The 23,604-nt window shown below is 38.2% G+C and overlaps 1 protein-coding gene and 1 long non-coding RNA gene across 2 annotated transcripts; both read left to right on the top strand.

The window, feature by feature from the left end:
• The first annotated feature begins 440 nt into the window (after positions 1-440).
• LOC124265829 (uncharacterized protein C6orf136 homolog) lies at positions 441-10,422 on the top strand. Its single transcript, XM_046700672.1, has 5 exons — positions 441-863; positions 4,502-4,596; positions 5,499-5,717; positions 7,717-7,786; positions 10,206-10,422. Exons 1-5 carry the CDS (start codon positions 516-518, stop codon positions 10,347-10,349), a joined length of 876 nt encoding a protein of 291 aa, XP_046556628.1. The 5' UTR covers positions 441-515; the 3' UTR covers positions 10,350-10,422.
• An 11,128-nt stretch (positions 10,423-21,550) lies between these two features.
• LOC124265835 lies at positions 21,551-23,149 on the top strand. Its single transcript, XR_006895556.1, has 3 exons — positions 21,551-21,596; positions 22,115-22,260; positions 22,653-23,149. It is a non-coding gene; the product is annotated as an uncharacterized LOC124265835 (long non-coding RNA).
• Positions 23,150-23,604: the final 455 nt, after the last annotated feature.

Here is a 23,604-nt window from a genome sequence, read left to right as displayed (position 1 = left end):
TAATGCAAGTTAAATAATGTCAAGTGATTTATATTTAATGTTGTTTCACTTCTTCATCAAAGGTTAACTGTTTAAAAAAAATAGCGTTTAAATACCTACATTTGATTTATTGTTGAAGTGGGCAGGGGACGGTGGGGTAGCCTAGTGGTTAAAGCGTTCGCTCGTCACACTGAAGACCCGGGTTCGATTCCCCACATGGGTACAATGTGTGAAGCCCATTTCTGGTGTCCCCTGCCGTGATATTGCTGGAATATTGCTCAAAGCAGCGTAAAACTAAATTCACAGATTGGAAGTATGAATGGACATGATATCAAATTTGAGTTAGGTTTCAAACTGATGACTGCTTCTTGTTCCTTTCAGAAAACATGTCCAGCATCTGTACGTAAAGGTGCCTCACTGCGTCATAAACACCTGTATATGACAAGACCTCAACATCTTCAGATCAAGGAGCAAGGTCACTTGAAGGACGAAAGGCTTGTTTGCCTGAAGTAAGTCTAGAAAAGAGTTTCTTGCCGATGACCTTGACTGACCTTCAAAACCTGTTTCAGTGTCATAGCAAGAGCAGTGATGTTGAAAAAGCGGAAAATTATTGTATCACCGATTTTGTCAAAGCTGTTTCATACTCCGCGGATGACATCCTTGCTTTCGAAAACCACCGGAACAGGTCACAAGGAATGACCAGGGACATTATTAGTCATGAAAATCATGATGTAACAGTTCTTCAGGACAAAGTTAGTTGTAGGTCAATGTCTGATGTCCACACAATGTTTTGTGATGGAGCTGGTCAGGAGGCAAACAAAGATCAAGGTCAAGGGCCATCAGAGGAACAGCTTCTTGTTGTTCATAACTTCTTTGAACGAACTGTGAGTATTTTGTTAATATTTAATCATGTTCTTCAATTTGGGTTTCTAATCTCTGATTTGTGTACTGGGTAGTGTTGGGAATTGGTTAAAATCTCATAATTGATGATTGGTTCATTACAAGCGATCAATCATCGAAAATAATTGGTTAGCGTCATTTATCAAATTTTCCTGGTTATGTTTGTTAATGCACAAAAAAATATAGAAAAAAACATGTAGTTCTGGTGAGTTTTTTGCAAATTGCACAAAATGCAAACATACATTTCCTGGAGTCTTTAAGATAAACTCAATCCTGAATTGGAACGAGCTGCTAGTGCTTATGAAATGTAACAGACAAAACCAACCTTGTGAAAAATATTGTTAAAGCAAACAAGTGGTCCAAAATTGTTTGTGTTCAATTATGAGAAAACATGATTGATTGCTTGGTCGTTTAGTCATTGCGACCAATCTTCGATTATTTCAATTAATCGGACCACCACTTGTACACGGACATACAGTTGATAAAAAACAGAGTTGTCCAGACTTCGTTATTTACAGACCGCTGCCATATGGCTGGAATATTGCTTAGTGCAGCCTTAAACAACAACACAAACCAAACCAATAACAGAGTTGATCATATTTATTTAGTCAGTAAATCTTTATAAGTAAATCCTGACTGGGTGTCTCGATTAAAGAGTGAGTGAATATAGTTTTACTCCGCTTTTAGCAATATTCCAGCAATATCAAAGCGGAGGACACCAGAAATGGGCTTCACACATTGTATCCATGTGGAAAATCGAACCAGAGTCTTCGGCGTGATGAGCAAATGCTTTAACCACTAGGCTACCCCACCGCTCCCTGGATTAAGGAGAGTGAAGCTTGCCCAGTAACCTGTGGATTGGGTGATCAGGCTGGGTAGCTTTGTTCATTGCTTTAATGAAATGCATGCAGCTTGGCTGTTGCTCATGATGTCAGTCACTGGTTTGTGTTATTAGTGAGTGAGAGAGTGAGTATGCAGAGCCCAGATAAGCTGCGTATTTGCGTATAATACGCTATAGAAAAGTTGAAATATGCAAGAAAAATAATTGCCAGCGTATGAAAACACACTAAATATTTACGTTACGCTAAGTCAAAATAAGAATGCCTATTTACCCAATACATCAAAATTATGTTGGTATCGTATCAATTCAAGTCAATCGAAACAAACTTTTCCATCTCCAAATATTCGCGATTAAAATATTCTTGAATGATTCTAAACGCAATTAAGATGCACAACGCAGATAGAATACCAGTCATGGTTTGTTAACCCTTCACTGATTGGGCAGTCTATAAATAGTGACCAATGTACATGTCCTGTGAACAAACCAAACATGGTCGAAAGCTTCCACATGCTCAAAGTAAAATATCTAGGTTTTCTTTACGCTACAAACAGAAAACAACTTCATTAGAGGACTGCTAGATGAATTAATATTATGCTGAGTTTCACAATCTGGATCAATTGCCGGTGATATCTTAAATAAACAAAATAATAACATTAGCTATTTGCGGCGTGGAAGTGAAACAACACAATGGGAACAAGGTTTTGAAAAAAACATTTGCTACGTCGAAAGAAAAAATATCCATGGTTAATTCTAGTCTTGTTTGTGTCAGTCACACCTCTTACACTTGTTATTTGAAATGAATTCCCAGATCTTAAAAATATGGTGGGTATCAAAAAGTACAGATACCAGTGTTTGCGTTGACGCAAAAACCTGCGTGTTTCACATAAATAAATCTACATTTCACTCACGATATTTTCTACCTGTGTGTTCTGCAGGCAAAGCATTTTGTGTTCTGGGGACAGGTAAACCGAAAAACATATTTTGCCCTAGGAAACAACAAAATAAAATAGAGTTTCTCTCAGCTAATCTGACTTGCGAATGATGACAACATGCTCTAAAATGGAAGGAAATAACGTCTTAATTTCAATTTTTTTAGAGGGGGACCCTGCACCCCCCCTAGAGACATCGCCGCTGTCTGGCTTGGGCATACACCTGCAGAGTGCATGCACACGCAAGATTCTTGGGGCTATGCGTTTTAGGATCGCAAAGCTTTTTTCCTACCGCGAACACTGGATACCCACTTGAAATTGGAAATACAGACTTAGTTTTAAAAGTATTGGGGTGGAAATAACCCATTGCCCGACGTCCCAGTCCAGTGTTCTTTTCTGTCAGGCAAGAAAATTTGTATATCACGCTGTACCGGTGTCCAGTTGACTTTCCAATGTTAATTATGTTATTTATTTTAAAAATCAACAAGAAAATCGGCCGGTATAGTGGACAAATTATCAGGGCAAGTGATTTTACATGTGCCACTGTACCGGAGTACAGTAGCAATTTTAGAGTTATTTCCACCCCTGATCATACCCACATGGCCAAAGGCTTATCTGGAGCTCTGAGTACGGTCTTACGCCGCTTTTAACAATTTTCCAGCAATACCACGGCAGGGGACACCAGAAATGGGCTTCACACGTTTGTCATATAAGTTCACACACCCAACATTATCAATACACTCAAGGTGAAGTTACCAAAAGCTTTTCATGTTTATGAGTTGCTGAATATTTTTGTGGGTTAGCATATTTCAAACATTGTAATAACTTGCAAAGGGAGACAAGGCTTGTTAGCATGGTTGGTAGTGTGGCTTCGTATGATCCCTGTTGATATTGCTACCATGATTGTCGTAAGAGGCAACTGACGGGGTCAGGTGGTCAGGCTCGCTGACTTGGTTGACACATGTCATCAGTTTAAATTGCGCAGCCCGATGCTCATGCTGTTGATCACTGGATTGTCTGGTCCAGACTCGATTATTTACAGACCGCTGCCATATAGCTGGAATATTGCTGAGTGCGGCGTATAACTAAACTCACTCACTCACTCCCAGTTGTGTAAAATGATGCTCATGCTGTTGATCACTGGAGTGTCTGGTCCAGACTCAATTATTTACAAACTGCTGCCATATAGCTGGAATATTGCTGAGTGCGGCGTATAACTAAACTCAATCTATCACTCCCAGTTGTGTAAAATGATGCTCATGCTGTTGATCACTGGATTGTCTGGTCCAGACTCAATTATTTACAAACTGCTGCCATATAGCTGGAATATTGCTGAGTGCGGCGTATAACTAAACTCACTCACTCACTCCCAATTGCGCAGATCGATGCTCATGCTTTTGATCACTGGAGTGTCTGGTCCAGACTCAATTATTTACAGACCGCTGCCATATAGCTGGAATATTGCCGAGTGCGGCGTATAACTAAACTCACTCACTCGCTCCCAGTTGTGTAGAACGATGCTCATGCTGTTGATCACTGGAGTGTCTGGTCCAGACTCAATTATTTACAAACTGCTGCCATATAAATGGAATATTGCTGAGTGCGGATTATAACTAAACTCACTCATTCACTCCCAATTGCGTGGAACGATGCTCATGCTGTTGATCACTGGATTGTCTGGTCCAGACTCAATCATTTACAAACTGCTGCCATATAGCAAAAATACTGCTGAGTGCGGCGTTAAACAACAACCAACCAATTACTGTTGTCACATAGCTTTATACAGCCAACTGAGAACCATGCCTACTGCTGTTTTGAATGTATAGGATAATGATCTTCCTCTCTTTTTCAGTTGCCAGATTTCTTGAAATCAAAGCAGGACTACAGGATTTATCACAAAGACATAATATTCGAGAACAATTACTTTGGGAAAAATGTTTCAACTCGGTAAGTGGTGTCACTGTCAGTTACTCATTTTGATGATATTTGGTGTAACAATCAACGTGGAAAAACTGTTTCTTTCTAGTAATCATAGTAACCAGTGTTCACGAAGGGTGTTTCAAAGTAACTGGACATTTGGTCCTGTAAGTTTCAGATGTCTGTCTGACCCATTAAAAATTCACAGGACCCATAGAATAAAATTAGACACTCATTACAGATTTAACATTTCTTATAATTGGCATTGAAATTATTAACAAACATATGATATATCAGCAGCAAACAAGTGTCACATGTCACATATAACAACTTCTATCAAAGTCATTGTGAAATATACAGTCAGACACTGGGGCCGGTGGGTTGTAGACTTCTATCAGACCGTTGGCGAATCTGCCGGATTTGTCAGAGGGTCAGGCTCTATTCGTGAACACTGAGTAACTGAATTTTTTATTTTTTTTATGATATTGTTTTGTAACATCGGTAACCATGGTAGCTTGAGCTAATCACGCAGTCAGCAATGGTCTAATGCAGTTTCTAGGAAATCTTTTCAAAACTTACATAAAACCAGATGCCTTTATTTTTTGTCTTTTGCAAGGGCTGATAAGGAGGAGGACAGCTGAATTTTTGTGTGTCCTTAAATATGTTTACACCTTAATTAAAGGACTCAGTGAGAAAACAAGTGTCTTACTCTGTTCTGTGTTAATGTGAATGTGAATGGCGGCATTGTTTAGCCTTGTCGTTGCTGAGGTCGTTCATCAGGTTGAAGGTCCGAGTTTGATTCCATCATGATAATTCTGGCATAGTACACAAATTTGGGATAAACCCATGCTCACACTTTTTACATGAAGTGTTTATTCAAGAATGACATGTCATTGTGTGGAATGAACGGTTTCTTGTGTACATTTCTTTAGGGGAATAACGGCGTACGTAACCCAGGTGACGAAGATCCGGATCATGACCCACTTCATGTATGCACATGCTCAGTTCAATGTGCTGAAGATTACTCGTCACCCAGAGGACGGGACAGTCCGCATCCGATGGCGGATCAGCGGTCTTCCACAGCTCAAGACTCTCCTCATCTGGAAGTTCATGCCGTGGAACTATCGGAAAAACCGAGATGCTAACTCTGAGTAGGTGGAGCAGTGACGGCAAACGCTTTCACTGATCAAATTTAGGGCTATTAAAATTTCGTTATATACCTGTCATTTTCGAAACAGTATGTTTATCTTATTCTACCATAACCACGTTATTAAGATTTTTAAAAAAATACATGCTCAGTATTGTAAAGTCAGAGGTATATAATGTGATTTTATACCTCTGAATAACTTTAATTAACCAATCACAATCCAGTATTTACTGAAGTCATAGTAGAATTGTTGTTTATAAATGACCCCGTGGGAACTCGTCTGATTAAACGTTTTCTGTGTCCAGTTAATGTTTTAAGGAACTGGCAGAATATTTTAAGTGTCTGGCCACCGATAGAGATAATAGAGACTGATAATTGTTAACTGAATATCGATTGTTTATCCATGAATATTGTAATTTAGAGCAAAATGCAAAAGAACTTGAGAAAGAAAATAATATATTTCATGCCACTGGTGAGTGGTGAAATGCATCAATTACTAACATGATTTAGAAGCAACCCATGAATGAAAACCCAACCTTGTGTACTGTGTTAATAAATTAATACTTTATTCTTTCTTTGTTTATGTTTGATGCTATTGATGACACTATTTTCATATTGCTAATCATTAAATATTTTCTTATCAACGACATTTCTGATTATCAATCTTTCGAGCCAGCTCTGCTACTGCATCAGGTTGGTTTGGGACCATAACCACTGTATGAAATAAGCCCCAAACCCAGGCCGACATCAGGGCTGGTAACTGCAAAATCTTACCAGCTCAAAATGAATTTAACCTGACTAGACACCAAGATTTCGTGAATTTACTCAGATGTATGCAGGGATGGCAATTTTCCGCTGATCCGCAGATTTTATTTTAAATTGTTCAATTGTGAATCATCTAAATCCATTGAGAAACCCCATTTGATGACACAATATTCAGTTTTCCGCTGAAAATAGATTTTCCTGTTGCCATCCCTGTGTATGGAACATCTACAATTTTTACCAGACCATCGGGCTGGCTAGCTGTAAATTTAGACCATCCGTCAGAAATCTAGCCCATCTTGGGCGGTCAGATGGGCCTTATTTCATACACTGCCATAACCTACTCAGTCTTCATTCAGAACTGGGGTTCGCCTTAGGCTACATTCCATGTATCTGTCGTCAGATCTTTACATCAATTGAATATAGGATTTTTTAAAATGGGACTGTTGAGATTAGGAGTGAACTAATCTTTATCCTAGAATTAAAGTATTTAATAGCTGTTTGTTGGAAGATGTAAGTACAACTCTGTCATGTCCATAGACTGTTGCATCAGGCAAATTTGTCTCAAGAGCCTACGTGTCGTTCATGTAGAACTAGCTTTGAAAATATGCACATGGTTGACCTGCTTCAACATTCTATGTAGCTGTTGTCAGATCTTCATTCAGAAGCATTGTTTGGGAGTAAGACATGTTATATCAATGAGATCATTGTAATTAATAGTGGTGGTCCGATTAATTGAAATAATCAAAGATTGGTCGGAATGACCAGACGACCAAGCAATTGATCATGTTTTCTCATAATCGAACACAAACAATTTTGGAACCACTTGTTTGCTTTAACAATATTTTTCACAAGGTTTGTTTTGTCTGTTACATTTCATAAGCACTGCAAACTCATTCCTTGTCATGATTGAGTTTATCTTAAAGATTCCAGCAAATGTATGTTCCTAATATACTAGTCATCCTTTTAGATGTGAAATTTGCAAAAGCCTAAAAGAACTACATGTTTTTTCTATATTTTTTGTGCATTAACAAACATGACCAGGAGAATGTGACAAGTGACGCTAACCAATTATTTTCAATAATTGATCAGTTGTAATGAACCAGTCATCAATAGTGAGATTTGAACCAATTTCCCACACTAGTGGAACACCCGTATGTAGTAGCTTCATGATTTCACTTGTTTTTAACAGTATTTCGTTTTGTTGATGATATTCACAAGTGTTGTTTCCATGGTTACAGGTGGCACGATGGATTTTCCATATTTACTGTTGGTTCTGACGGCTTCGTACATAAACACCGAGTTGACAGGGTGAGTTGATTGAAAAGCTGAAATTAATCCTAGTATCCATAGCAATGTTGGCTGTGATATAGAGAGAAGAATGGCTAAATGTGTGTCATATGTTCTACTCAAACAACATGACAGAATAACCATGGTAGTATTAAAGATTTGGTCAAGTTCAAGTCAGTCGTTTTGTTCATGACATAAACCTGTATTTTGATTTATGATTGAAGAAACATTTTCAGTTAAGAAACTTAAATCATAGTCCTCTGGGACAACAAATTAGAGACAGCCTTTTTCTGCTCTCACTACATGTGTTTTCTTATTGTTTTTTTGCTATAGTATAGTACCATTGTAAAGTTTTAAATACTCTTTATATTTAAATACTCCTTCAGACTGATCAATATCAATTTGGGGCGGTGGGGTAGCCTCGTGGTTAAAGATTTCGCTCGTCATGCCGAAGACCCGGGTTCGATTCCCCACATGGGTACAATGTGTGAAGCCCATTTCTGGTGTCCCCCGCCGTGATATTGCTTGAATATTGTTACAAGGGACGTAAAATACAACTCACTCACTCACTCAACATCAATTGTTTCCATCTGTATATTTGGCAAGAAGTTAAACATGTAAAAAACGTATGCTTTTCTAAAAGAAAGAAAGAACTACAATTTTTTAACTGTATTGTTCTCGGCCATGTAATGAAGAGGGAATAGTAGCTGCACCATGTCACTGAAAAAAATTACGTTAACGTTGTCAGTGAAGCGTATATCAAGAGAGATACCCTTAATTGTAGCCAAATATTGATGTCACAAATGGAAGCAGAGTCCATTGCAGGATTGTATTCAAACAACTGACAACAGAAGTAAAACATGGAATGATATAACTTTACTAGGATATTTACTATTTTAATGTGGTTCAAGCTTTTTCAGTCAGTCAAAACAGGAATTCAATGTGGCTAGGGTATCTTCCCATAAGACAGACCTCCCACAAGACAGACCGCTTAAAACAAAACATTTTATGGTTGGTTGCATAAGGCTTAAATAAGCTGTACCCTTGATAATAATGGTATGTGCCCAGATAAAAAACACAACATTAGGCATTAACTATAGTTTTATCAATTCATGTAATCAATTATGATTTTTAAATTAAGACATATTGCATCAACATATATGTACATATATATTTGCCAGATCACATTTATTTGTGAATATTATCAAAACATAATCATTTATATACATGTACCTATCAAACATATGATACCAAGCACCATATTATTTAACAACACATGTTTGTCAGTGCACAGATAAGATTTATTAGAAAGTCACTTGAACATCATTATTTTTTCCTTTCACCTTGTTCTTGGCATACAGGAAGCCATCTAGAAGGGTGATCGGAAAAAAGTCAGTGAAAAATAACTATTAGAAAACATCCTGTTCTCCAGTTATATACTTTGTTTTATACTGAATTTTATAAATACTATTTCACTTTCATCTTCAAACAATCTTAAGTACTAAATCATCCTGTTCTCCAGTTATTTGAAAAAACTAATTCAACAACTGTTATAAAAACGTCGTATTGTCCAGATATTTATACTTTTATGATCTTGAGTGTTTTCTTTATGAACATGATGTAACTGGCCTCGAACATGTAAATAAGCTTATTGAGGTGAGCTTATGCATAGCGTGAAGTTAGATGTTTGGATGAACTTAATTTTTTATTAGTTCTGTAAACATCCTACTATTGAAAAAATTGTTTATCTAATGAAAAGTGATTAATCACCATTTAACTCTAAAATTGCCAAATTTATCTAAACTGGACTTTGTTCAATGTTATAATATTTATCAATATGCTGTATGTTCTCTGTGTCACTATATGTGATTTCTTGAGAATAACATTTCGGTTCTATTCTGTTCTGTTCAGTAAAAGGATTAGTAATATGTTTTGAGAAGGGCACAGGAGATAGGAGTGTTGTTACTATACGTACCCTGGAGTGACTCTGGGTCAGCTCATTAATTAAATAGGGGTGGGCAGCATGGCTCAGCTAATTAGTGTACTCATTGAGTCTGTCTTATGGGAGGTCTGTCTTTTGGGAGTGAACCGTGGCTAGCCCCTCATTATAAATAAATTAAACATTTCAACCATATTTGAAATTAATTCTTATTTTTTCCTTTACTCAGTCATGTATTTTTCAAATTTGGAAGGTGCGTAGTTTTCAACACATCAATTTTTGTGATATTGAATTTTTTTGCCTTCGTTTGTCCCTGTGAGCTACAGTTTAAACTGTTGTCTCCATATCCAGGTGAGCTACAGTTCAAACTGTTGTCTCCATACCAAGACCATTTGTGGTTGCCCCCGCCGTGATATGGCTGGAATGTTGCTGAAAGTGGCATAAAACCAAGCTCACTCAAAAACTGTGGACTCCATATCCAGGTGTTGTTTTTTCCCCCAGGTTATGACAGACGAGGAGCTGCAGGTAGCCAAGCCAGCCAGCCTGGCGGCCAGACTGTCCAGTATGCTGGGACTAGACCCCAAACCAAGCCTCAATGACTTCAGCTCACTTTTCATGAAGAGGACATTGTTTGCACCCAAATAGTTTGCCTGTATACATAACCATAGAATAAAGTGTGTACTGCTTGGGAATAACCATTAAATTATATGATGTGGAATTCATAGTTAGTAGACCGTGTGATGATGGGTCAGAAACGAGCACATGTATGTAAGTCTTGTTATGAATATCGCTACAGGATAAGAATTGTTGTCAGGAAACAAGCACATGTATGTAAGTCTTGTTATGAATATCACTACAAGATAAGAATTGTTGTCAGGAAACAAGCACATGTATGTAAGTCTTGTTATGAATATCGCTACAAGATAAGAATAGTTGTCAGGAAACAAGCACATGTATGTAAGTCTTGTTATGAATATCGCTACAAGATAAGAATTGTTGTCAGGACACAAGCACATGTATGTAAGTCTTGTTATGAATATCGCTACAAGATAAGAATAGTTGTCAGGAAACAAGCACATGTATGTAAGTCTTGTTATGAATATCGCTACAAGATAAAAATAGTTGTCCGGAAACAAGCATATGTATGTAAGTTTCTTTATGAATATCGCTACAAGATAAGAATTGTTGTCAGGAAACAAGCACATGTATGTAAGTCTCGTTATGAATAATAATACAAGATCAAAATTGTTGTCAGGAAACAAGCACATGTATGTAAGTCTTGTTATGAATATCACTAACAGGAAACAAGTAAGTCTTGTTATGTATGTAAGTAGAATATCAGTTAAGAATTGTTGTCAGGAAACAAGCACATGTATGTAAGTTTCTTTTATGAATATCGCTACAAGATAAGAATTGTTGTCAGGAAACAAGCACATGTATGTAAGTCTCGTTATGAATATCGCTACAAGATAAAATTGTTGTCAGGAAACAAGCACATGTATGTAAGTCTTGTTATGAATATCGCTACAAGATAAAAATAGTTGTCAGGAAACAAGCACATGTATGTAAGTTTCTTTATGAATATCGCTACAAGATAAGAATTGTTGTCAGGAAACAAGCACATGTATGTAAGTCTCGTTATGAATAATAATACAAGATCAAAATTGTTGTCAGGAAACAAGCACATGTATGTAAGTCTTGTTATGAATATCGCTACAAGATAAGAATTGTTGTCAGGACACAAGCACATATATGTAAGTCTTGTTTTGAATATCGCTACAAGATAAGAATAGTTGTCAGGAAACAAGCACATGTATGTAAGTCTTGTTGTGAATATCGCTACAAGATAAGAATTGTTGTCAGGAAACAAGCACATGTATGTAAGTTTCGTTATGAAGATTAATACAAGATAAGAATTGTCAGGAAACAAGCACATATATGTAGAGTTTGGTATGAATGTCACTACAGGATAAGAATTGTCAGGAAATAAGCACATGTATGTAAGTTTCGTTATGAATATTAATACAAGATAAGAATTGTTGTCAGGAAACAAGCACATGTATGTAAGTTTCGTTATGAAAATTAATACAAGATAAGAATTGTTGTCCGGAAACAAGCACATGTATGTAAAGTTTGGTATGAATGTCACTACAGGATAAGAATTGTTGTCAGGCAACAAGCACATGTATGTAAATCTTGTAATGAATATTAATACAAGATAAGAATTGTTGTCAGGAAACAAGCACATGTATGTAAATCTTGTAATGAATATTAATACAAGATAAGAATTGTTGTCAGGAAACAAGCACATGTATGTAAATCTTGTAGTGAATGTTAATACAAGATAAGAATTGTTGTCAGGAAACAAGCACATGTATCCAAGATTGTATCATAAATTGATGGAGCTCTAACCGGCAAGACATGAATAATATATACACATTTTACTCATGTTTTTGACTAATTGCAAGGTGGAAACTTGGACATGCTTGAAATGTTTGGCTTAAGAAACAACACTTTAGTTATACAATGAATGAATACAAACTGTAATAACTACAAACTTCCATTCTTGTTTGCAGGATCAGAGAGGGTACTGACTAGTTTTGGATATTGTCAGTTAGAAAAAAGTTTAATTGCTTAGATTTCCAACTACTTTTATTCATCATAGTGAGTGAGTGAGTTTAGTTTTAGCTGCACTCAGCAATATTCCAGCTATATGGCGGCATACATCACAATGATAGATTCAAGAGGTGCCCCAACCAGTCACACAGAACTAATTTGAAGGTCTGCATGTCAACTACATTTATTGTGAAAGCTGCTGATTCTAAGAGTTATTCCCATGGACTCAGGGCTGTGGCTCTTCCAACAGGTATAACTGTTGAATGTACCAGGTAGAAGAAATGGTGTTTTAGAATGGAGATAACTCTAAGAGACCCGCAAGTAAGCCCTAATGATCAAATTTCCTCCATGCTTTAATTAATCAACTGGTCCTGTCTCAAGATGAGTAAAAGATACGATCCACTTCTTTTTATTGCTATGTAACAAGTTAATTTGACCAAAATGTAATGGTTCATTATCAGTATGCATCTGTCCAGTCAAGACCTGAATAAACTGACCGTTCATTGAAATTTCTGTGAAGCAGTAGATGCCTCTGTCAGGTAAAACTGCTGACGGACACAAGAAATGTTTAAACCCAGTGACAACATCATCTCAAAGGAAGAGCATTATTAGAGGCTCCACCTTAATGGACAGCTCGGGTCGCCGACCTTAAAAAGATAGCATACGGCCCGAACATTAAACAGCTTCCTACCTATATATTAAAAGGAGAACAGGAGGTACAGGTTCCCTGTTTAAATTCTATTCTCATAACTATCTGTAGTTTGACTCGAGTCAGAGACTGTTATTCTTACTATACAATATTTCAGTCATTACTTCAACTTCTGGACCTAGGCAGGGCGTATGTCCCTAGCAGACCAGCAACTTGACCGCTTGACCTGCTCCTGATGTTACAGTCATCACCATGTATGGGCAGTGTGCGAAATAGTTTTCAAATTTTGCTAGCAAAACAGGCTAGCAATGCCTGAAAGTTGCTAGCCGACAAAGTTATTCACTGGCCCGAAATTTGAATGTAGACACGGGTTTCATCATTAAGCTGCTACTATGATTAACATTTTTATCAGGCCAAAATACTGCATGATTTAAAAGTGTATTATAACTTAACAAGTCGGAGAGACTGATCTACATGTATTTACAAAATGACCCCATGAAAATTCATTAGCCATTCGGGCCAGTGACTGTGGAGATTTACTGGCCCGACTGTATTTTTACTAGCCACTGGCTAGCGGGCCGGTGGCTATTTCCCAACCTGACCGGAGGTGAGGTGAGGTGAAATTGGGTTTAACTCCGTGTTCGAGAATATTTCGCTCATATGACGACGTGCATGCGTGTGTATGTGTATGTGCGGCTGCTTGTACTAGCCCAGACTTAAGCAGGTTTTATAGTGCTAGCCCACTGAGATACCATGCCGCAGTGAAGCATGAATACCCCACTCAGACACATTATACCGACTCCGAGCCGACCAGTCCTTGTTGTACCCATTAATGCCGAGCGCCAGACAGGGAACAACAAGTACCATATTTTAACGTATTTTGGTATGACGCGGTCGAGGAGCGAACCCGCGACCTTCCGCTCTCCGGGCGGACGCTCTAACCACTACACCACGGAGGCGGTTACCTGACCGGAGAAGGATGTATGTCTCTGTTCTGTTATGAGCCGAATGTTTTCTTTTTATTTCATTTTGTTATTGGTTCCTTAGAGTATTTTACATAGGCCACCAGGAATATACACTGTACCATCAAAACCAATGAACCAGTTACCAGTTCGGTATCAAATATGAAGTCGTCTCTGTTGGTTTTTCGGTTTCTTTTGCTGAAAATGTCCCTGAGTGTCAATGTTTTAGAGGTGTGAGACTGACACTGAGTGGGATTGAGTGGCGACATATGGACGTGTTGATACCTAATTATGGATGTGTACTCCAGCGTACCCTGCTTACAGTGATCGTGTTCAGGTAGCAGAAAGTTGGGACAATCACACAAGTAACAGTGTCGACCTACAGCAGTCCAGAATAGAATTGACTCTCTCTGGAAAAAGCTGTCGAGAATATGATTGACTAAAGCAATCTGAAATATAATTGACGAAAAGCAGTCTTGAATATGATTGACTGAAAGCAGTCTGAAATATGTTTGACCAAGAGCTGTCTAGAATATGATTGACTGAAAACAATCTGAAATATAATTGACGAAAAGCAGTCTTAAATATGATTGACAAAACGCAGTCTGAAATATTATTGATTGAATGCAGCCTAGAATAAGATTGACTAAAGCAGTCTACAATATTATTAACTCTCCTGGGTTTTTTTCAGCCTGGGAAAGATAATATTTCTTTTTTTCAAAAAGTCACTCCAAAGCAAATTTCCAGCCAGCCTAACTTGATGAACTGTTGGAATATATCCAAGTTGATAGATGTAGGTAATCTTTCAGGCCATGTGACTTGTTAAGTTGTGTATAGAGGATTGTTGCGTGACCTTGACCTGTGATGGCTGCTACAGTGCTACTATAGGACACTTGTAATAAAGTTTGTTGATCCATATTGTTGTTCTCTGTTGTTCTCAGTGTGTCTTGAGTGCATGGGAGAAGTGGTGATCATGAGACCAATCAGAGGAAAGATGACTGTCCTCGCGTCTATAGGGGGTAGCGGCGGGGTAGACTAGTGTTTAAAGCGTTCGCTCGTCACGCCGAAGACCCGGCTTCGATTCCCAACATGGGTACAATGTGTGGGGCCCATTTCTGGTGTCCTCTGCCGTTATATTGCGGGAATATTGCTAAAAAGCGGCGTAAAACTAAGCTCACTCACTCACTCACTCACTCGCATCTAGAGAGTGTGAGACGGTACTCAACCCATCATATCGGTTACTCTTAATCAATATCAACCAATGGTTTGATCATGAGACATAATTTTTTTATGTGATTCACGTAGCCACAAAATTCTGAACACGGGTCGGTCGGTCGGTGGAAAAAAATCTCAATTAAGACAAAATTATCTGAATAATCATTTATTGTAATTCTTATTACAATTTCTTTCGTTCTTTGGACTTGTTGCAGTGACTGATTAAAAGATAAACATTTTATATGACGAGGCGGTGCGTTTTAGGTTCGAGTCTGCAATGTTGGAAAGAAAAAATTAAAGTTTTTTGAAGGGTCGGCAATAAAATTAAAAAGGGTCGGTCCGGCGATGAGAAACACAAAATATAATAATGCTGCCACAGACTTGATTATTTTTAAACCTGCAGTAAGGTGGTAATATTGCCGACCATGGCGCTCAGCAATAATCAGTCAACCAGTTCTGAACAAGGATGGTCTTTGGGCCGAGGTGCAGCTATTAGTGGTGCTGATAGCAATACAAGGCAGACTGATCCGGGTTGGGAGTAGCCCCGTGTTCAGCATTAATCAACTTATATAGTTCTATAGTTCTTATCACGTCTTTGTCTTTAGTTTTCATTACTTAATCAAATTCACTTTTACAAACAATAATTATAGGTTCTATCTTACATTACATTTGTAAACTTAAAATCTAGCTACAGTGAAGACAAAACTAAGGCTTATGTCCTCAGCACTATTACTTACATCTAAGCAGTACCATTTCTCTAACACTGTGGCGTTAATGAACTTCATATGCATTCTATTGATATTAAACGGAAAGCTAGTACTTTACGGCAGTCGAGTGAGTGAGTTTAGTTTTACGCCGCTTTTAGCAATATTCCAGCAATATCCGGCAGGGGACACCAGAAATTGGCTTCACACGGTGTACCCATGCGGGGAATCGAACCCGAGTCAACGGCGTGACGAGCGAACGCTTTAACCACTAGACTGGGGCAGTAGAACATGTAATGGTTCAATGTGTCTACTGTTTTACTTTTACCACAATTTGTACAATCTTCAATACTGATTTTAAACCAATATTCATGACAAGGGAATGTGTTATGAATTCTCTTAAAATGTAGTTGTTCACACTTACTGTCTCATGGCAACTTCGTAACTATTAGCCATCTGAATGGGAGAGGCTTTAAAACAACAAATTTAACTAGAATCTCGATTTACTAAGAGTTGCATTGAGAGGAAAGCAAATTATCTCTGGAAAGTCTTCGAATACAGGGAGTCGTGATGCATATTTTACATATTTTACCCAATAAATCCTTTCATTTTGCAGCCAGTTTTTTTAACTACATTGTAATGAATGGCTAACAAGTAAAATCATGATTAACTTAATGTAAGTAAATGAAGAGGAAAATACTAGGATACCAAGAAAATACATGATCTGCTGGTCGTTTGAACCCAGGAGTATGTCCTTACTTCTTCAACATGTCAAGGAACCGTTCGTGTTCCAATTTGCTGAGATCGTCAAAGGCTGATAAAAATGTCAAAACGACCAAGCCTTGAATTCAATTGCAGTTTTCCATAATCTAAGACAATGTTTCGCCCCCTCTCAAGTCGTGAGTCTCATTTCCCGAGGTTTGTTAAGTATATACCGGTTAACACATCAAAACAGAGGCGGAGCCAGCGGCTTTTTAAAAAAATAATAATGTGCTTCAGTAGATGTTTGTGAACCTTTGTTCCATATGATCTACTTTTAATGAATTTTACATTAAAAAAGCGAAACAAGACAGAAAGTGATTATTTTCGATGGTCGGGTCGGATCGATCCCTCCTGATTTTACTGATACACTAACACTGTTAGTTGGTATAAGTTATGACATCTAGAGAAGACCGCCATCCCCCAAGTTGATAATCAGTTTCTACACCTTGGTGACGAAGTACAGAACAACCTAAGCGCTCCGGCTGCTTTAGTCCATGTTAAGGTCCATACATAAACGTACGACTATCTCAACGCTAACTGAGCTTCGAAAATCTATGCCCAGGGTCCCGATCCACGAAGCCTACGTAGCGCTACGACATTCGTAAGCCTATGATAAACTACGACATTCGTAAGCCTATGATAAACTATAGAGTTACGACAAGCCGTAACGTAAGCCTATGATAAACTATAGAGTTACGACAAGCCGTAACGTAAGCCTATGATAAACTATAGAGTTACGACAAGCCGTAACGTAAGCCTATGATAAACTATAGAGTTACGACAAGCCGTAACGTAAGCCTATGATAAACTATAGAGTTACGACAAGCCGTAACGTTACGAACATTTTGTGTATCGGGACCCAGGAGTTGAAACCACCTCAGCGCAGGGATTGCTTTGGACAACGGTATCCTGACCTCTGGTCATCGACGAGGATCAAACTAGACCTCACAGACCACTAGCTTAGCCGTTGTGGAATGCATACGTCAAAGTGTCAATCCTGATCCTGTCCAGATCTTGATATAACAGACATCTTCGGGACATTTGGGCCGTCAAATATTACAATGAAACCCATCTATGCAAAATTTACGTAAACTTTCTCCTGCTTTTCATCCAGAATAACCCATGATGATCCGGGTTAGAATTGGTCTTAAGCAACCGATGCTTCTCGTAAGAGGCGAGATAACGGGATCGGGTGGATTATCTATTAACAGACAACCGCCATATGGCTGGAATATTGCTGAGTGCGGCGTTGACCAACCAACCAACCAACCTACCAACCAACCTACCAACCAACCAACGAACAAACCAGCTAACAAACAAACTCGGGGTCCAGCATACCACCTAATTTGCCTTTGAATCTAACTAAAATGTTCCCGAGTCAGTGTCTCAGCTGGTATAAGCAGTGTATGAATTAAGCCAAAACTCCAGCCAGGGCTGGTAATTTCAAAACGTATCGGGCGGTCGGACGTGCCTTAGTTCACACACTGGTATATGTAAGTAAGATTTTGATTTCAAGTAGAATCCATGACCATGTGTGTTCATAAGAATGCTAAATATTTTATTGATTTGCCATTCTTTACATGGAAATCTTCACATGAAGAATGTATTTTAGCACTGGCATCTAGGTGCCAGTATTAACATTTCATGGCATCCAGGGCACTACTCCGCAGGATTGGGAACATTCCCTCCACGACGTGGCATCAAGATGGACATTGCGCCCCCAGTACTGGTATCAGGTTTTAAAGGGCGCAGTTCCTGTGGTACATCACGTAGCCGTATGCTGCAGTGTCGCGGTCGGTGGCGGCGACGTCGAACCACGTTGTGGTGGTGAGGGTGCAGAAGCCGTCGGTGGGGTAGCGCTCCACGGTGAGACACAGATAGTCAGTCTGGGACGTACACAAACTCAAACAGTCCTCCTCGCTGTAGCCCCAGTCGCGGAAGTTGTTGTTCTGCAGACCACGTTCGATGTAGCTGGTGAAGTCGGTGCCGTAGCTAGAACAATCTGGAATGAGTGAGTAAGATGGGTTTATCCCTGTTCAGACTTTTCACTCATTGCGGGTTGTCAACTTGATGTTGGATGAAAACCTGATGCAGTGATGCACTTCTACAGAAAATATTTCCCGAAAGTGTTTCAGTATTGCAAAATTATGCATTTCATGTAATTCTTTTATCAATTATTGGAACGTAATACATTTGTCGTATCACTAATAATGTATACATTTACGATATGCACACGTGTGCGGTTAATGATTAGGTTCCTCATATGATAACAGGTTTTGTTTAATAACTCCAAGTTTAAGACACTAAAGTTCGCGTGGGGTTACCAGACGTTTGCAGATTTTTTATACCTTGGCAAAACCCACGAACATAGCTATGAAACTCACAAACCATTATCATTGCAAATCTGGGATTCGAACACACGATCATGGGTTCTGATATGGCAGATGCAACTTTAGACAGCCTTGCCATCCGTACCCTCCAATCAGGAGGAAGAAAAGCAATCCCATGGACCAATCAAAACAGTAAGAGAGTAAGGGACGCGTAAGGAAAGGGGGGTAACTCTGCACCCAGATTAACAGTTTGGTGCTGAGTTCAGTTTTATTTCAATTACTACAATTATGTGGATAGTTACCACAAATTACGTTTCTGTGGTTGAGAGAAAGAAATACAATATAGTAGTTATTCAAACGTTATTTTCCTCGCAAATACAATTGTTATCCTTCACACATATATTCTCCAAGTCCATTGTTGTCTGTATCACTTGCTTGATACCGCTGTCAGCATCTACACTGAAAGGTCGCATCTATTGCAGCAAAGAAGTTGTCTATGCATAAAAGTCGTTCCTGTTCATGCTCTCATCGTTTCCAAATATAAATTAAAAAGCTTGATACCTCATGAAATGCTTAATCATAGAGTACAGTGAGACCCCGGGTACCCAGACCCCAAATATCCGGAAACCTCGCCTTCCGGTCAATTTTCATAAAAAACCAATCTCTTATGTTATAAAAGTGACTGTCTATAACGGATATGCGCTTTCCGTTCCCGGTCGGTAAATTTTTCAAACCAACCGGCTAAATCAACACAAAATTGACTCACTTATCCGCACAGAGTCCACTTTATATTCAACACCTAAGACTGGAAGACAGAAGTCCAGATATCCGGATATTCAGTTATCCGGACGATTTACGCAAAAACTAATGTGTGGAAATTTCCTAATCTTTTCTAAGTTTTCTAGGGTTGGAAGCATGAATGTTTCCTCAGGTGCACACACATTTGTAAATTTGCATATGGTTTCATGCCTTAGAAGCTAAAGCATCATGCTGGATGTCAAGGGTATGTATTTGGACAGTTTTCACATGTGCATATTACTATTTAGTACTAAAACAAGACGATCTAAGAATTTTCTATACATAATTGCTGCATTCATGACCAGTTAATAACAAAATATCTGTTGAACTATTTGTGTTAGCAACTTGTTAAAAGCTACATTAGTTATAGGTACTTCCCAGCAGGCCGGCGACGTATTTGCTACGTCGCTGTCAGGTCACATTGAGGTCGCCATGTCGCAGTCGCAGTGCGACGTTGTATGGACGTGGCAGACCAATCGCTTTCTGGTTCGGTTTTCCATTCACATGGCCACGTCGCTGCAACGTAGCTGTACTACATCCAAAGGTCAACGACAAGTGATGCTTTGTTTTGAAACGTTATGAAAACGTTCCGAGTAACGTTATTAAAAGGTTATCAAAAAAGAAAATTAAAACTTCTACACACCAACCTTTTAGAAACGTTATTGAAACACTGGTGGAGGTTTTCCTAAAGTTTGATTGAAGCCTTATCACAATGTTCTACAATCATTATTGAAACATTTTGATGTAAATTTTCCCTGATAAGGATGTTTCTGTTCACTGCAGGAATGTATATTAATTTGAAAAATAATTGTTATGCAAATACGCCTGAACATAAATATTTATGAGAAATTATAAGTTCTAGAATGGTGGAATAGTATGTCATGTGTTTCATTACAATGACTGATTTTGTACAATACTATTTACTATAAATGCAACATTTTATTGCAAATATAATCTCCCATTTACTGCTGTGCGTTTAAGTTCAGCCTTCCCTGTGTGGACAACTTGCTATCTCTTGTTTTGGTGTCAGCAGTCTCAGGAATGTTCCCAGATACTTTATCAGGTCAGAGCAGGAATTCCTGCATTCAAATCGGACTCTGTGCATAGCAGGCGGGAAGTTCCGCCACACTGCTGGATATAGAAGACTGTTCATTTTACTCTTGTGACAAGACTACAGTTTTCTAAGAGGAGGTATGTGTATTCACATTATTGTTCTAAAAACGTCAAATTTCACAGTTAACCTGATAAATCATCACTTAAGAATTTCAGTCAAATTCTGTATCGTGCCTTGTGAACGTTCATTCTTAGTTTGCAACAGTACGAATTCCTATGACTATTGACTTAACTATAATTTTACCATTTATTAAATGACCAAAATGTAGGCATGTTTTCAAATATAGGAATATTCCCTGTTTCCTCTGCCCTATATCCAATCTGTCGACACAGATCTGGTCACAGAGGCACTCTTGCTTATCAGCGATGTACAGGAACTCAGGGGATAATATTACATTCAAGTCGGTGACTCCAGTTACAGATGTATTTTATAACGTAAACAATATGTCCCTTTCACAGCACCCAGACCATGATTCCTCACAACAAATGTCAGCCCCCTCACAAGTAAATATCGTATACAACTTTTAAACAAGAAATGACGATGTGTCATAAAGCCATTAAAAGGCAACTAACCATTTCTAATTTTTGGGTCAACTGTAAGAAATACACAATTTTCAGTCTTGTAAATAGTATATATTGTTAGTAAAAAAATTCTCTTTAAATGACGCCCGCATCTTTGGAAAGTATCATACAATTTAACCAGATGAAATCAGTTGCACAATTTGACAAATTAATTTTATTTGGTTGGTAATAAATTCCTGTTGTATTTCATTAATGGTATAGGTTGCTTGATCTGTATTTAATTTTTATGTTTACGAAAATACTGGTGGCATGTACTCCCCTACCAGAACTCTCAGATCTCAAGACCAATGTCTTCTCTCCGTTCCCAAAGTTCTCCTTTCTTCTTTTGGCAAGAAGTCTTTCCAGTACGCTGGTCCTACTCTGTGGAATTCTCTCCCTCTCCACATAAAGCAGTCATGCACATTGGAAACTTTCAAAATTAAGATGAAGACTTTCTTTTTTTCCAAAGCCTATCCCTAAAATCAATCTTTCTGTCATCAATTTCAATGTATATTTATTTTGCTATTTTATCCTCTGTATGCATTGTATGTATGCTTTTATGTAGCGCCTTGAACATGTATCAGTGGGTGGAAAATGGCGCGCTAAAAATATCCATTATTATTATTATGTACTCCTGGCATAAAATTTGTTAATGTATGTTGCCAAGTGACAGCATATAAATCTTAAAATTATTTTGCAGCTTCAAGCACAGAAACGGGTTGGCGGCAGAGACATGCATCAGACCAACTGTTGAGTTTTAACCCTTGGCCATGGGTCAGTACAATGTAAAAGGAATTGGAAACAAGAGAAGCTTTTCTACAACAAGACTGTAGAAACTGATCAGAGGTGAAACGTTTTCCTTCTAAAGTAATACACAACACTACTGTTATTAATATGATAGCACTTGGGACCACATAAACATGTCCAAGTGAAACAACTGGTTTAGTCAAAGGTCAGATTATTATTTTTGACCACAGGACATCACAATCATTTCTGCATTTGTTCTAAGCCCACTCAGATTTATCAAGTAAACCTGTTGCTGCTTCTTTATGGACCATGTTTTTTGTTACTCGGTATGATTGAGATTCAGATGATGTTTTAATATGCTGCTTTGGTTATCTGATGCTAGTGTCTAACGTTTGGGTAGTAAAATAATCATAAAAATGTAAATACTCATTTTTATACAAACATTACAATTGCTTTAAAGCCATTTGTTGACAGCAAACATTCTGTTTCAGAGATGCTGCTTTGGCCAACTGTCCAACATCTACTGAAACAGATATAGCAAGCTTCATAGGTTAATATTTGAAACAAACATGCTCCAAGAAAGCTCTTGAGGGAGCATGAGAGAGCGGAATGAGCAGCGAGGCAAGCCACAACAGCTGATCAATTGGATTAAACTATATGGGGGGGGAGTGTGTGTAAGCGTGTGTGTGTGTGTTTGTGTGGTTGATTTAGTCTGATTAAATAATACTAAAACCCTTTCCGTGTATTTTGTATGTTATTTTTTTGTATTATGCATTGAAACAGTTGAAAGATTACGCGAGGTTTCATTCTGTGTGTCTTCAACCAATACTTTTGTAACTTCCTTACCTGGACAATATGTTTACAGTAACTTCCCTACCTGGACAATATGTTTACAGACATTGCTCAGTGATGGCAACACCTGCGTTTTGAGTATATGTGCTTCTTAATTGTCTGTTCCTCTTGTACGGTTCATCTGGGAAGTGACCAAACAGTTAAATCAAACTTTAAACCCCTCGAACTATAAGGGATCGATTGTTCAACTAAAACTACGTCATTGTATTCTCTACTTCTGTGTTAGGCACAGAACAATAGATTCATGCTGCTTAAGTAGACCCATCCATACAATGCATAAGGAAACAATGGAGACAACACAAAAATGTCACTGCCAGTGTTCTTCTGATTTGATGGTAATATTTCAGCAAAATGAACATAAGTGTTAAAGGTGAGCAAATAATCTTTCGATGTAAATATTGTGGTAAGTGGATTTGATGACCCTAAAGTGAACCAAATTACCACCCTGGTTAAAATATTTGGTTTGTTTGTGTATATTGGTGGTATTTTGTTATCAGAACGTCTACCTATTTTGTCCAACTATTGATTATTGACTGTGATAATGTTAACTGCGTACACCTCAGTGTGATTTAAATGCATATTACCTTAATA

Source organism: Haliotis rubra, unplaced genomic scaffold (genome assembly GCF_003918875.1).
Source record: "Haliotis rubra isolate DU_JTF1 unplaced genomic scaffold, ASM391887v1 Scf998, whole genome shotgun sequence".
NCBI lineage: Eukaryota > Metazoa > Mollusca > Gastropoda > Lepetellida > Haliotidae > Haliotis > Haliotis rubra.
Note: the sequence above shows the minus strand (reverse complement) of the source record. Positions and strands in the feature narration are given on the sequence as shown.